General features: G+C 42.8%; 1 protein-coding gene across 2 annotated transcripts in view; it reads left to right on the top strand.

Moving 5' to 3' along the window:
- The window catches only part of LOC139762324 (uncharacterized), a 141,493-nt gene that overhangs the window by 118,615 nt on the left and 10,781 nt on the right, over window positions 1–12,097 (top strand). For both annotated transcript variants that reach the window (XM_071686972.1, XM_071686973.1), the window contains exon 11: window positions 9,407–9,538. In XM_071686972.1, coding sequence (XP_071543073.1) covers window positions 9,407–9,538 — 132 coding nt within the window. The remainder of the gene's footprint in view (window positions 1–9,406; window positions 9,539–12,097) is intronic.

Here is a 12,097-nt window from a genome sequence, read left to right as displayed (position 1 = left end):
CATTTATATATATATATACACGTCCACACACGCAAATATACAAACCTATACATCTCAACGTATACATATATATACACACACAGACATGTACATATATACACATGTACGTAATTCATAGTGTCTGCCTTTATTCATTTCCATTGCCACCCCGCAACACATGAAATACAACCCCCTCCCCCCCGCATGTGCGCGACGTAACGCTAGGAAAAGACAACAAAGGCCACATTCTTTCACACTCAGTCTCTAGCTGTCATGTATAATGCACTGAAACCACAGCTCCTTTTCCACATCCATGCCCCACAGAACTTTCCGTGCTTTACCCCAGATGCTTCACATGCCCTAGTTCAATCCATTAACAGCACGTCGACTCCGGTATACCACATCGTTCCAATTCACTCTATTCCTTGCACGCCTTTCAACCTACTGCATGTTCAGGCCCCGATCACTCAAAATCTTTTTCACTCCATCTTTCCACCTCCAATTCGGTCTCCCACTTCTCCTCGTTCCCTCCACCTCTGACACATATATCCTCTTGGTCAATCTTTCCTCACTCATTCTCTCCATGTGACCAAACCACTTTAAAACACCCTCTTCTGCTCTCTCAACCACACTCTTTTTATTTCCACACATCTCTCTTACCCTTCCATTACTTACTCGATCAAACCACCTCACACCACATATTGTCCTCAAGCATCTCATTTCCAGCACATCCACCCTTCTGCGCACAACTCTATCCATAGCCCACGCCTCGCAGCCATACAACATTGTTGGAACCACTATTCCTTCAAACATACCCATTTTTGCTTTCCGAGATAATGTTCTCGACTTCCAAACATTCTTCAAGGCTCCCAGAATTTTCGCCCCCTCCCCCCACCCTATGATTCACTTCCACTTCCATGGTTCCATCCGCTGCCAGATCCACTCCCAGATATCTAAAACACTTTACTTACTCCAGTTTTTCTCCATTCAAACTTACCTCCCAATTGACTTGACTCTCAGCCCTACTGTACCTAATAACCTTGCTCTTATTCACATTTACTCTCAACTTTCTTCTCTCACACACTTTACCAAACTCAGCTTCTGCAGTTTCTCACATGAATAAGCCACCAGCGCTGTATCATCAGCGAACAACAACTGACTCACTTCCCAAGCTCTCTCATCCACAACAGACTGCATACTTGCCCCTCTTTCCAAAACTCTTGCATTCACCTCCCTAACAACCCATCCATAAACAAATTAAACAACCATGGAGACATCACACACCCTTGCCGTAAACCTACATTCACTGAAAACCAATCACTTTCCTCTCTTCCTACACGTACACATGCCTTATATCCTCGATAAAAACTTTTCACTTCTTCTAACAACTTGCCTCCCACACCATATATTCTTAATACCTTCCACAGAGCATCTCTATCAACTCTATCATATGCCTTCTCCAGATCCATAAATGCTACATACAAATCCATTTGCTTTTCTAAGTATTTCTCACATACATTCTTCAAAGCAAACACCTGATCCACACATCCTCTACCACTTCTGAAACCACACTGCTCTTCCCCAATCTGATGCTCTGTACATGCCTTCACCCTCTCAATCAATACCCTCCCATATAATTTACCAGGAATACTCAACAAACTTATACCTCTGTAATTTGAGCACTCACTCTTATCCCCTTTGCCTTTGTACAATGGCACTATGCAAGCATTCTGCCAATCCTCAGGTGCCTCACCATGAATCATACATACATTAGATAACCTTACCAACCAGTCAACAATACAGTCACCCCCTTTTTTAATAAATTCCACTGCAACACCATCCAAACCTGCTGCCTTGCCGGCTTTCATCTTCCGCAAAGCTTTTACTACCTCATCTCTGTTTACCAAATCATTTACCCCAACCCTCTCACTTTACACACCACCTCGACCAAAACACCCTATATCTGCCACTCTATCATCAAACACATTCAACAAACCTTCAAAATACTCACTCCATCTCCTTCTCACATCACCACTACTTGTTATCACCTCCCCATTAGCCCCCTTCACTGAAGTTCCCATTTGCTCCCTTGTCGTACGCACTTTATTTACCTCCTTCCAAAACATCTTTTTATTCTCCCCAAAATTTAATGATACTCTCCCACCCCAACTCTCATTTGCCCTCTTTTTCACATCTTGCACCTTTACTCTTGACCTCCTGCCTCTTTCTTTTATACATCTCCCACTCATTTGCATTTTTTCCTTGCAAAAATCATCCAAATGCCTCTCTCTTCTCTTTCACTAATAATCTTACTTCTTCATCCCACCACTCACTACCCTTTCTAATCAACCCACCTCCCACGCTTCTTATGCCACAAGCATCTTTTGCGCAAGCCATCACTGCTTCCCTAAATACATCCCATTCCTCCCCCACTTGCCTTACCTCCTTTGTTCTCACCTTTTTCCATTCTGTACTCAGTCCCTCTTGGTACTTCCTCACACAAGTCTCCTTCCCAAGCTCACTTACTCTCACCACTCTCTTCACCCCAACATTCTCTCTTCTCTTCTGAAAACCCCTACAAATCTTCACCTTCGCCTCCACAAGATAATGATCAGACATCCCTCCAGTTGCACCTCTCAGCACATTAACATCCAAAAGTCTCTCTTTAGCGCGCCTATCAATTAACACATAATCCAATAACGCTCTCTGGCCATCTCTCCTACTTACATACGTATGCTTATGTATATCTCGCTTTTTAAACCAGATATTCCCAATCACCAGTCCTTTCTCAGCACACAAATCCACAAGCTCTTCACCATTTCCATTTACAACACTGAACACCCCATGTATACCAATTATTCCCTCAACTGCCACATTACTCACCTTTGCATTCAAATCACCCATCACTATAACCCGGTCTTGTGCAACAAAACCACTAACACACTCATTCAGCTGCTCCCAAAACACTTGCCTTCTCATGCCCAGGTGCATATGCACCAATAATCACCCATCTCTCTCCATCAACTTTCAGTTTTACCCATATCAATCTAGAATTTACTTTCTTACACTCTATCACATACTCCCACAACTCCTGTTTCATGAGTAGTGCTACTCCTTCCCTTGCTCTTGTCCTCTCACTAACCCCTGACTTTACTCCCAAGACATTCCCAAACTACTCCTCCTCTTTACCCTTGAGCTTCGTTTCACTCAGAGCCAAAACATCCAGTTTCCTTTCCTCAAACATACTACCTATCTCTTCTTTTTTCTCATCTTGGTTACATCCACACACATTTAGACACCCCAATCTGAGCCTTCGAGGAGGATGAGGACTCCCCACGTGACCCCTTCTTCTGTTTCCCCTTTTAGAAAGTCAAAATACAAGGAGGGAAGGGTTTCTCACCCCCCCGCTCCCATCCCCTTTAGTCGCCTTCTACGACACGTGAGGAATGCTTGGGAAGTATTCTTTCTCGCCTATCCCCAGGGATATTATTATTATTATTATTTTTTTATTATACTTTGTCGCTGTCTCCCGCGTTTGCGAGGTAGTGCAAGGAAACAGACGAAAGAAATGGCCCAACCCCCCCCATACACATGTATATACATACGTCCACACACGCAAATATACACACCTACACAGCTTTCCATGGTTTACCCCAGACGCTTCACATGCCTTGATTCAATCCACTGACAGCACGTCAACCCCGGTATACCACATCGCTCCAATTCACTCTATTCCTTGCCCTCCTTTCACCCTCCTGCATGTTCAGGCCCCGATCACACAAAATCTTTTTCACTCCATCTTTCCACCTCCAATTTGGTCTCCCTCTTCTCCTCGTTCCCTCCACCTCCGACACATATATCCTCTTGGTCAATCTTTCCTCACTCATTCTCTCCATGTGCCCAAACCACTTCAAAACACCCTCTTCTGCTCTCTCAACCACGCTCTTTTTATTTCCACACATCTCTCTTACCCTTACGTTACTCACTCGATCAAACCACCTCACACCACACATTGTCCTCAGACATCTCGTTTCCAGCACATCCATCCTCCTGCGCACAACTCTATCCATAGCCCACGCCTCGCAACCATACAACATTGTTGGAACCACTATTCCTTCAAACATACCCATTTTTGCTTTCCGAGATAATGTTCTCGACTTCCACACATTCTTCAAGGCCCCCAGAATTTTCGCCCCCTCCCCCACCCTATGATCCACTTCCGCTTCCATGGTTCCATCCGCTGCCAGATCCACTCCCAGATATCTAAAACACTTCACTTCCTCCAGTTTTTCTCCATTCAAACTCACCTCCCAATTGACTTGACCCTCAACCCTACTGTACCTAATAACCTTGCTCTTATTCACATTTACTCTTAACTTTCTTCTTCCACACACTTTACCAAACTCAGTCACCAGCTTCTGCAGTTTCTCACATGAATCAGCCACCAGTGCTGTATCATCAGCGAACAACAACTGACTCACTTCCCAAGCTCTCTCATCCCCAACAGACTTCATACTTGCCCCTCTTTCCAAAACTCTTGCATTTACCTCCCTAACAACCCCATCCATAAACAAATTAAACAACCATGGAGACATCACACACCCCTGCCGCAAACCTACATTCACTGAGAACCAATCACTTTCCTCTCTTCCTACACGTACACATGCCTTACATCCTCGATAAAAACTTTTCACTGCTTCTAACAACTTTCCTCCCACACCATATATTCTTAATACCTTCCACAGAGCATCTCTATCAACTCTATCATATGCCTTCTCCAGATCCATAAATGCTACATACAAATCCATTTGTTTTTCTAAGTATTTCTCACATACATTCTTCAAAGCAAACACCTGATCCACACATCCTCTACCACTTCTGAAACCACACTGCTCTTCCCCAATCTGATGCTCTGTACATGCCTTCACCCTCTCAATCAATACCCTCCCATATAATTTACCAGGAATACTCAACAAACTTATACCTCTGTAATTTGAGCACTCACTCTTATCCCCTTTGCCTTTGTACAATGGCACTATGCACGCATTCCGCCAATCCTCAGGCACCTCACCATGAGTCATACATACATTAAATAACCTTACCAACCAGTCAACAATACAGTCACCCCCTTTTTTAATAAATTCCACTGCAATACCATCCAAACCTGCTGCCTTGCCGGCTTTCATCTTCCGCAAAGCTTTCACTACCTCTTCTCTGTTTATATTATCCCTGGGGATAGGGGTGAAAGAATACTTCCCACGCATTCCTCACGTGTCGTAGAAGGCGAATACAGGGGACGGGAGTGGGGGGCCAGAAATCCTCCCCTCCTTGTATTTTAATTTTCTAAAAATGGGAAACAGAAGGAGTCACGCGGGGAGTGCTCATCCTCCTTGTAGACTCAGATTGGGGTGTCTAAATGTGTGTGGATGTAACCAAGATGTGAAAAAAGTAGAGATAGGTAGTATGTTTGAGGAAAGGAACCTGGATGTTTTGGCTCTGATTGAAACGAAGCTCAAGGGTAAAGGGGAAGAGTGGTTTGGGAATGTCTTGGGAGTAAAGTCAGGGGTTAGTGAGAGGACAAGAGCAAGGGAAGGAGTAGCAGTACTCCTGAAACAGGAGTTGTGGGAGTATGTGATAGAATGTAAGAAAGTAAATTCTCGATTAATATGGGTAAAACTGAAAGTTGATGGAGAGAGATGGGTGGTTATTGGTGCATATGCACCTGGGCATGAGAAGAAAGATCATGAGAGGCAAGTGTTTTGGGAGCAGCTGAATGAGTGTGTTAGTGGTTTTGATGCACAAGACCGGGTTATAGTGATGGGTGATTTGAATGCAAAGGTGAGTAATGTGGCGGTTGAGGGAATGATTGGTATACATGGGGTGTTCAGTGTTGTAAATGGAAATGGTGAAGAGCTTGTAGATTTATGTGCTGAAAAAGGACTGGTGATTGGGAATACCTGGTTTAAAAAGCGAGATATACATAAGTATACGTATGTAAGTAGAGAGATGGCCAGAGAGCGTTATTGGATTACGTGTTAATTGACAGGCGTGCGAAAGAGAGACTTTTGGATGTTAATGTGCTGAGAGGTGCAACTGGAGGGATGTCTGATCATTATCTTGTGGAGGCTAAGGTGAAGATTTGTATGGGTTTTCAGAAAAGAAGAGTGAATGTTGGGGTGAAGAGGGTGGTGAGAGTAAGTGAGCTTGGGAAGGAGACTTGTGTGAGGAAGTACCAGGAGAGAATGGAAAAAGGTGAGAACAATGGAAGTAAGGGGAGTGGGGGAGGAATGGGATGTATTTAGGGAATCAGTGATGGAGTGCGCAAAAGATGCTTGTGGCATAAGAAGCGTGGGAGGTGGGTTGATTAGAAAGGGTACTGAGTGGTGGGATGAAGAAGTAAGATTATTAGTGAAAGAGAAGAGAGAGGCATTTGGACGATTTTTGCAGGGAAAAAATGCAATTGAGTGGGAGATGTATAAAAGAAAGAGACAGGAGGTCAAGAGAAAGGTGCAAGAGGTGAAAAAGAGGGCAAATGAGAGTTGGGGTGAGAGAGTATCATTAAATTTTAGGGAGAATAAAAAGATGTTCTGGAAGGAGGTAAATAAAATGCGTAAGACAAGGGAGCAAATGGGAACTTCAGTGAAGGGCGCTAATGGGGAGGGATAACAAGTAGTGGTGATGTGAGAAGGAGATGGAGTGAGTATTTTGAAGGTTTGTTGAATGTGTTTGATGATAGAGTGGCAGATATAGGGTGTTTTGGTTGAGGTGGTGTGCAAAGTGAGAGGGTTAGGGAAAATGATTTGGTAAACAGAGAAGAGGTAGTAAAAGCTTTGCGGAAGATGAGAGCCGGCAAGGCAGCAGGCTTGGATGGTATTGCAGTGGAATCTATTAAAAAAGGGGGTGACTGTATTGTTGACTGGTTGGTAAGGTTATTTAATGTATGTATGACTCATGGTGAGGTGCCTGAGGATTGGTGGCATGCGTGCATAGTGCCATTGTACAAAGGCAAAGGGGTTAAGAGTGAGTGCTCAAATTACAGAGGTATAAGTTTGTTGAGTATTCCTGGTAAATTATATGGGAGGGTATTGATTGAGAGGGTGAAGGCATGTACAGAGCATCAGATTGGGGAAGAGCAGTGTGGTTTCAGAAGTGGTAGAGGATGTGTGGATCAGGTGTTTGCTTTGAAGAATGTATGTGAGAAATACTTAGAAAAGCAAATGGATTTGTATGTAGCATTTATGGATCTGGAGAAAGCATATGATAGAGTTGATAGAGATGCTCTGTGGAAGGTATTGAGAATATATGTTGTGGGAGGCAGGTTGTTAGAAGCAGTGAAAAGTTTTTATCGAGGATGTAAGGCATGTGTACGTGTAGGAAGAGAGGAAAGTGATTGGTTCTCAGTGAATGTAGGTTTGCGGCAGAGGTGTGTGATGTCTCCATGGTTGTTTAATTTGTTTATGGATGGGGTTGTTAGGGAGGTGAATGCAAGAGTTTTGGAAAGAGGGGCAAGTATGAAGTCTGTTGTGGATGAGAGAGCTTGGGAAGTGAGTCAGTTGTTGTTCGCTGATGATACAGCGCTGGTGGCTGATTCATGTGAGAAACTGCAGAAGCTGGTGACTGAGTTTGGTAAAGTGTGTGAAAGAAGAAAGTTAAGAGTAAATGTGAATAAGAGCAAGGTTATTAGGTACAGTAGGGTTGAGTGTCAAGTCAATGGGGAGGTAAGTTTGAATGGAGAAAAACTGGAGGAAGTAAAGTGTTTTAGATATCTGGGAGTGGATCTGACAGCGGATGGAACCATGGAAGCGGAAGTGAATCATAGGGTGGGGGAGGGGGCGAAAATCCTGGGAGCCTTGAAGAATGTGTGGAAGTCGAGAACATTATCTCGGAAAACAAAAATGGGTATGTTTGAAGGAATAGTGGTTCCAGCAATATTGTATGGTTGTGAGGCGTGGGCTATGGATAGAGTTGTGCGCAGGAGGGTGGATGTGCTGGAAATGAGATGTTTGAGGACAATGTGTGGTGTGAGGTGGTTTGATCAAGTAAGTAATGTAAGGGTAAGAGAGATGTGTGGAAATAAAAAGAGCGTGGTTGAGAGAGCAGAAGAGGGTGTTTTGAAGTGGTTTGGGCACATGGAGAGAATGAGTGAGGAAAGATTGACCAAGAGGATATATGTGTCGGAGGTGGAGGGAACAAGGAGAAGTGGGAGACCAAATTGGAGGTGGAAAGATGGAGTGAAAAAGATTTTGAGTGATCGGGGCCTGAACATGCAGGAGGGTGAAAGGCGGGCAAGGAATAGAGTGAATTGGATCGATGTGGTATACCAGGGTTGACGTGCTGTCAGTGGATTGAATCAAGGCATGTGAAGCGTCTGGGGTAAACCATGGAAAGTTTTGTGGGGCCTGGATGTGGAAAGGGAGCTGTGGTTTCGGGCATTATTGCATGACAGCTAGAGACTGAGTGTGAACGAATGGGGCCTTTGTTGTCTTTTCGTAGCGCTACCTCACACACATGAGGGGGGAGGGGGATGGTATTCCATGTGTGGTGAGGTGGTGATGGGAATGAGTAAAGGCAGACAGTGTGAATTGTGTGCATGGGTATATATGTATGTGTCTGGGTGTGTATATATATGTGTACATTGAGATGTATAGGTATGTATATTTGCGTGTGTGGACGTGTATGTATATACATGTGTATGGGGGTGGGTTGGGCCATTTCTTTTGTCTGTTTCCTTGTGCTACCTCGCAAACGTGGGAGACAGCGACAAAGCAAAATGAAAAATAAAAAAAAATGAAAATTAATAATAATATTATTATAATGATTTTGTAGTCTCAGGACCCCTGTATGGAGCTTTGAGGCTGTTATCTTTGTGGAAGCAGGGTAAGGGGCTCCTATGGGGTCAAAAGGTCACTGATGACACTATACAGGTTGTTCTGGCTTAAAATAGCCTCACAATTATCTCAGTAAATATAGAGGGAAGTGATTCATTTAATGTAGAACTGGGTGTGGTTTATTATAGTTGTGTATTGTAAGTCACTGCCACTTTTTTCCTTCAGTGAAGGACTTATGGAATGAAGAGTAAAGAGTGAAGAGTATGAAGCCCTGTATAGAAGAGATAAATCAATGTTCCTGATGCATCCCACTGAATTAGGAATGGAGTAGAAATGTTAGATATATTGATAACTTTGTAGTCACTCTTGAACTTGGTGAAGAATGGTATCAAATGCTTTGTTGATGTCTGCTGGTGTTACTTATCTACAAGAGGGTCATTATGGGTAGTTGAAGCCTTACAGAATGTTTCGTGTGAGGTTTTTGTACAGTGTGTTAGTGGACCAATTGGGTCTAATGCTGTGTTTTGACAACTTATGTAGGTGAGAATGGGATATTTTGTTTGACTATATTCATTCCAATTCTTAAAATATATCTACAGAATCACCTGAGGAGAATCTGTGACTTATTGACACCAGTTGTCAATAGTAGAAGGGACAAACTGGATGACATGAATCCCACACTCTTCCGTTTCTATTCTACTCTCGTGATTGCTAAGTGGAGAAGAAAAGTGGTAAGTGTGACATTTAAGTCTTTATCTCAGTTGTTGTCTTTCAGAAGTTAGTAGATGTGAGAAAGGTGAATTATACCTGGAGTCTCTATGCAGAACTCCTGATTAATGCATTCAAAGTATTTTGAATGTTTCCCATTTCCTTCTATGTTTGTCTAAGCTTTTCCTTTTCTGTATTATCTTTTCATATGGTAGCTGTTATACAGCATGATTACCTAAAGCAGACATTCCTGACATAAAATGTCATCATGTTACTGCTTACTAGATTAATTGACATGTATACTAATTGAGTGCTTATGAACTTGGAAGCAAAAAACTGGAGAAAAAGAAGCAAATGTTTGAGGAGCTGAATGTATCAGTAGTTTTGATACAAGAGATTGGGTATTAGTGATGTGTGAATTGAATGTGAGTGGGTAACATGGCAGTTGAGATAACTGAGGGGCATGGGGTACTCAGTGATATTAATTAAATTTTGTGAAGCTTATGGAGTTTTGTTCTGAAAAAGGACTGGTAATTGAAAATTCTTTTGTTGAAAAGAGGGATATGTTTAAGTATGTTTGGGTGAGTAGGGTCAATGGTAAGGTGGTCATCATTGGATTAGATAATATTTGATAGATGCAAGAGAGAGACTCGTGGATATGAATGTGCTGTGTCAGGCAACTCACGATGGTATGTGTTCTGTTTCAATGTGTGGTTTACTTATGCACAGACTCAGGAAAACATAGCTTCTAGATGCAATATATTGGTGTGAAATATATACAAAGATCAGTCTAGAGCATGGTTAAGTAGGGCAGGGGAAGGTGTGCTCACATCCTAAGCTCTAGCACTGAACTGCCTCACCTAGCCATGAAGGGTTACAATGTAAACTCGGGTTCATTCAGACACACTTGACTGACATGTTTCATTCATGCCCTTCACTCGCATTAATGTATTCGACTCTCGTTCAGCTCTTGACCTCAGAAGTTGCTGAACTCATTCATACTGAACAATGGTTAACACTCATGTTTGATAATCACAGTATGATCATTGCTTGGTGAAGGTTTGTAAAAGGCATTCAGTAAAATGGAAATGGTGGTGAAAGTGGGTGGGTTTGAAAAAGAAGCTTATGTGAAGAGATTCATCAGCCTTTTATGTCTGTTGCTGGCACTGCCTCGCTGGAAGGGGGAGGGGATGCTATTTCGTGTGTGGCAGGGTGGCAATGGGAATGGGTGAAGGCAGCAAGTATGGATATGTACATGTGTATGTATGTATATGTCTTTGTATGTATATATATGTATATGTTGAAATGTATGTGTATGTTTATGTGTGTGTGTGGGTGTTTATGTATATACATGTGTGTGGGATGGGTTGGGCCATTTATCGTCTCTTTCCTTGTGCTACCTCACTAATGCAGAAGATAGTGGTTGAGTATGATAAAAAGAATATAAGATATATATATCCCTGGGGATAGGGGAGAATAAACACTTCCTGCGTTTTCCCTGCATGTCGTAGAAGGCGACTAAAAGTGGAGGGAGCGGGGGACTCGAAATCCTTCCTGCTCATTTTTTTATAATTTCCCAAAAGAGGAACAGACAAGCGGGCCAAGTGAGGATAATCCTCAAAGGCTCAGTCCTCTGTTCTCAACGCTACCTTGCTAATGCGGGAAATGGCAAATAAGATGAAAATATATATATATATATATATATATATATATATATATATATATATATATATATATATATATATATATTTTTTTTTTTTTTTTTTTTTTTTGCTTTGTCGCTGTCTCCCGCGTTTGCGAGGTAGCGCAAGGAAACAGACGAAAGAAATGGCCCAACCCCCCCCCCCATACACATGTATATACATACGTCCACACACGCAAATATACATACCTACACAGCTTTCCATGGTTTACCCCAGACGCTTCACATGCCCTGATTCAATCCACTGACAGCACTTCAACCCCGGTATACCACATCGCTCCAATTCACTCTATTCCTTGCCCTCCTTTCACCCTCCTGCATGTTCAGGCCCCGATCACTCAAAATCTTTTTCACTCCATCTTTCCACCTCCAATTTGGTCTCCCACTTCTCCTCGTTCCCTCCACCTCCGACACATATATCCTCTTGGTCAATCTTTCTTCACTCATTCTCTCCATATGCCCAAACCATTTCAAAACACCCTCTTCTGCTCTCTCAACCACGCTCTTTTTATTTCCACACATCTCTCTTACTCTTACATTACTTACTCGATCAAACCACCTCACACCACATATTGTCCTCAAACATCTCATTTCCAGCACATCCACCCTCCTGCGCACAACTCTATCCATAGCCCACGCCTCGCAACCATACAACATTGTTGACCATTATTCCTTCAAACATAGCCATTTTTGCTTTCCGAGATAATGTTCTCGACTTCCACACAATCTTCAAAGCTCCCAGTATTTTCGCGCCCTCCCCCTTTCTATGATTCACTTCCGCTTCCATGGTTCCATCCGCTGCCAGATCCACTCCCAGATATCTAAAACACTTTACTTCCTCCAGTTTTTCTCCATTCAAATTTACCTCCCAATTGACTTG

This window comes from Panulirus ornatus, chromosome 43 (genome assembly GCF_036320965.1).
Source record: "Panulirus ornatus isolate Po-2019 chromosome 43, ASM3632096v1, whole genome shotgun sequence".
Classification (NCBI taxonomy): domain Eukaryota; kingdom Metazoa; phylum Arthropoda; class Malacostraca; order Decapoda; family Palinuridae; genus Panulirus; species Panulirus ornatus.
Note: the sequence above shows the minus strand (reverse complement) of the source record. Positions and strands in the feature narration are given on the sequence as shown.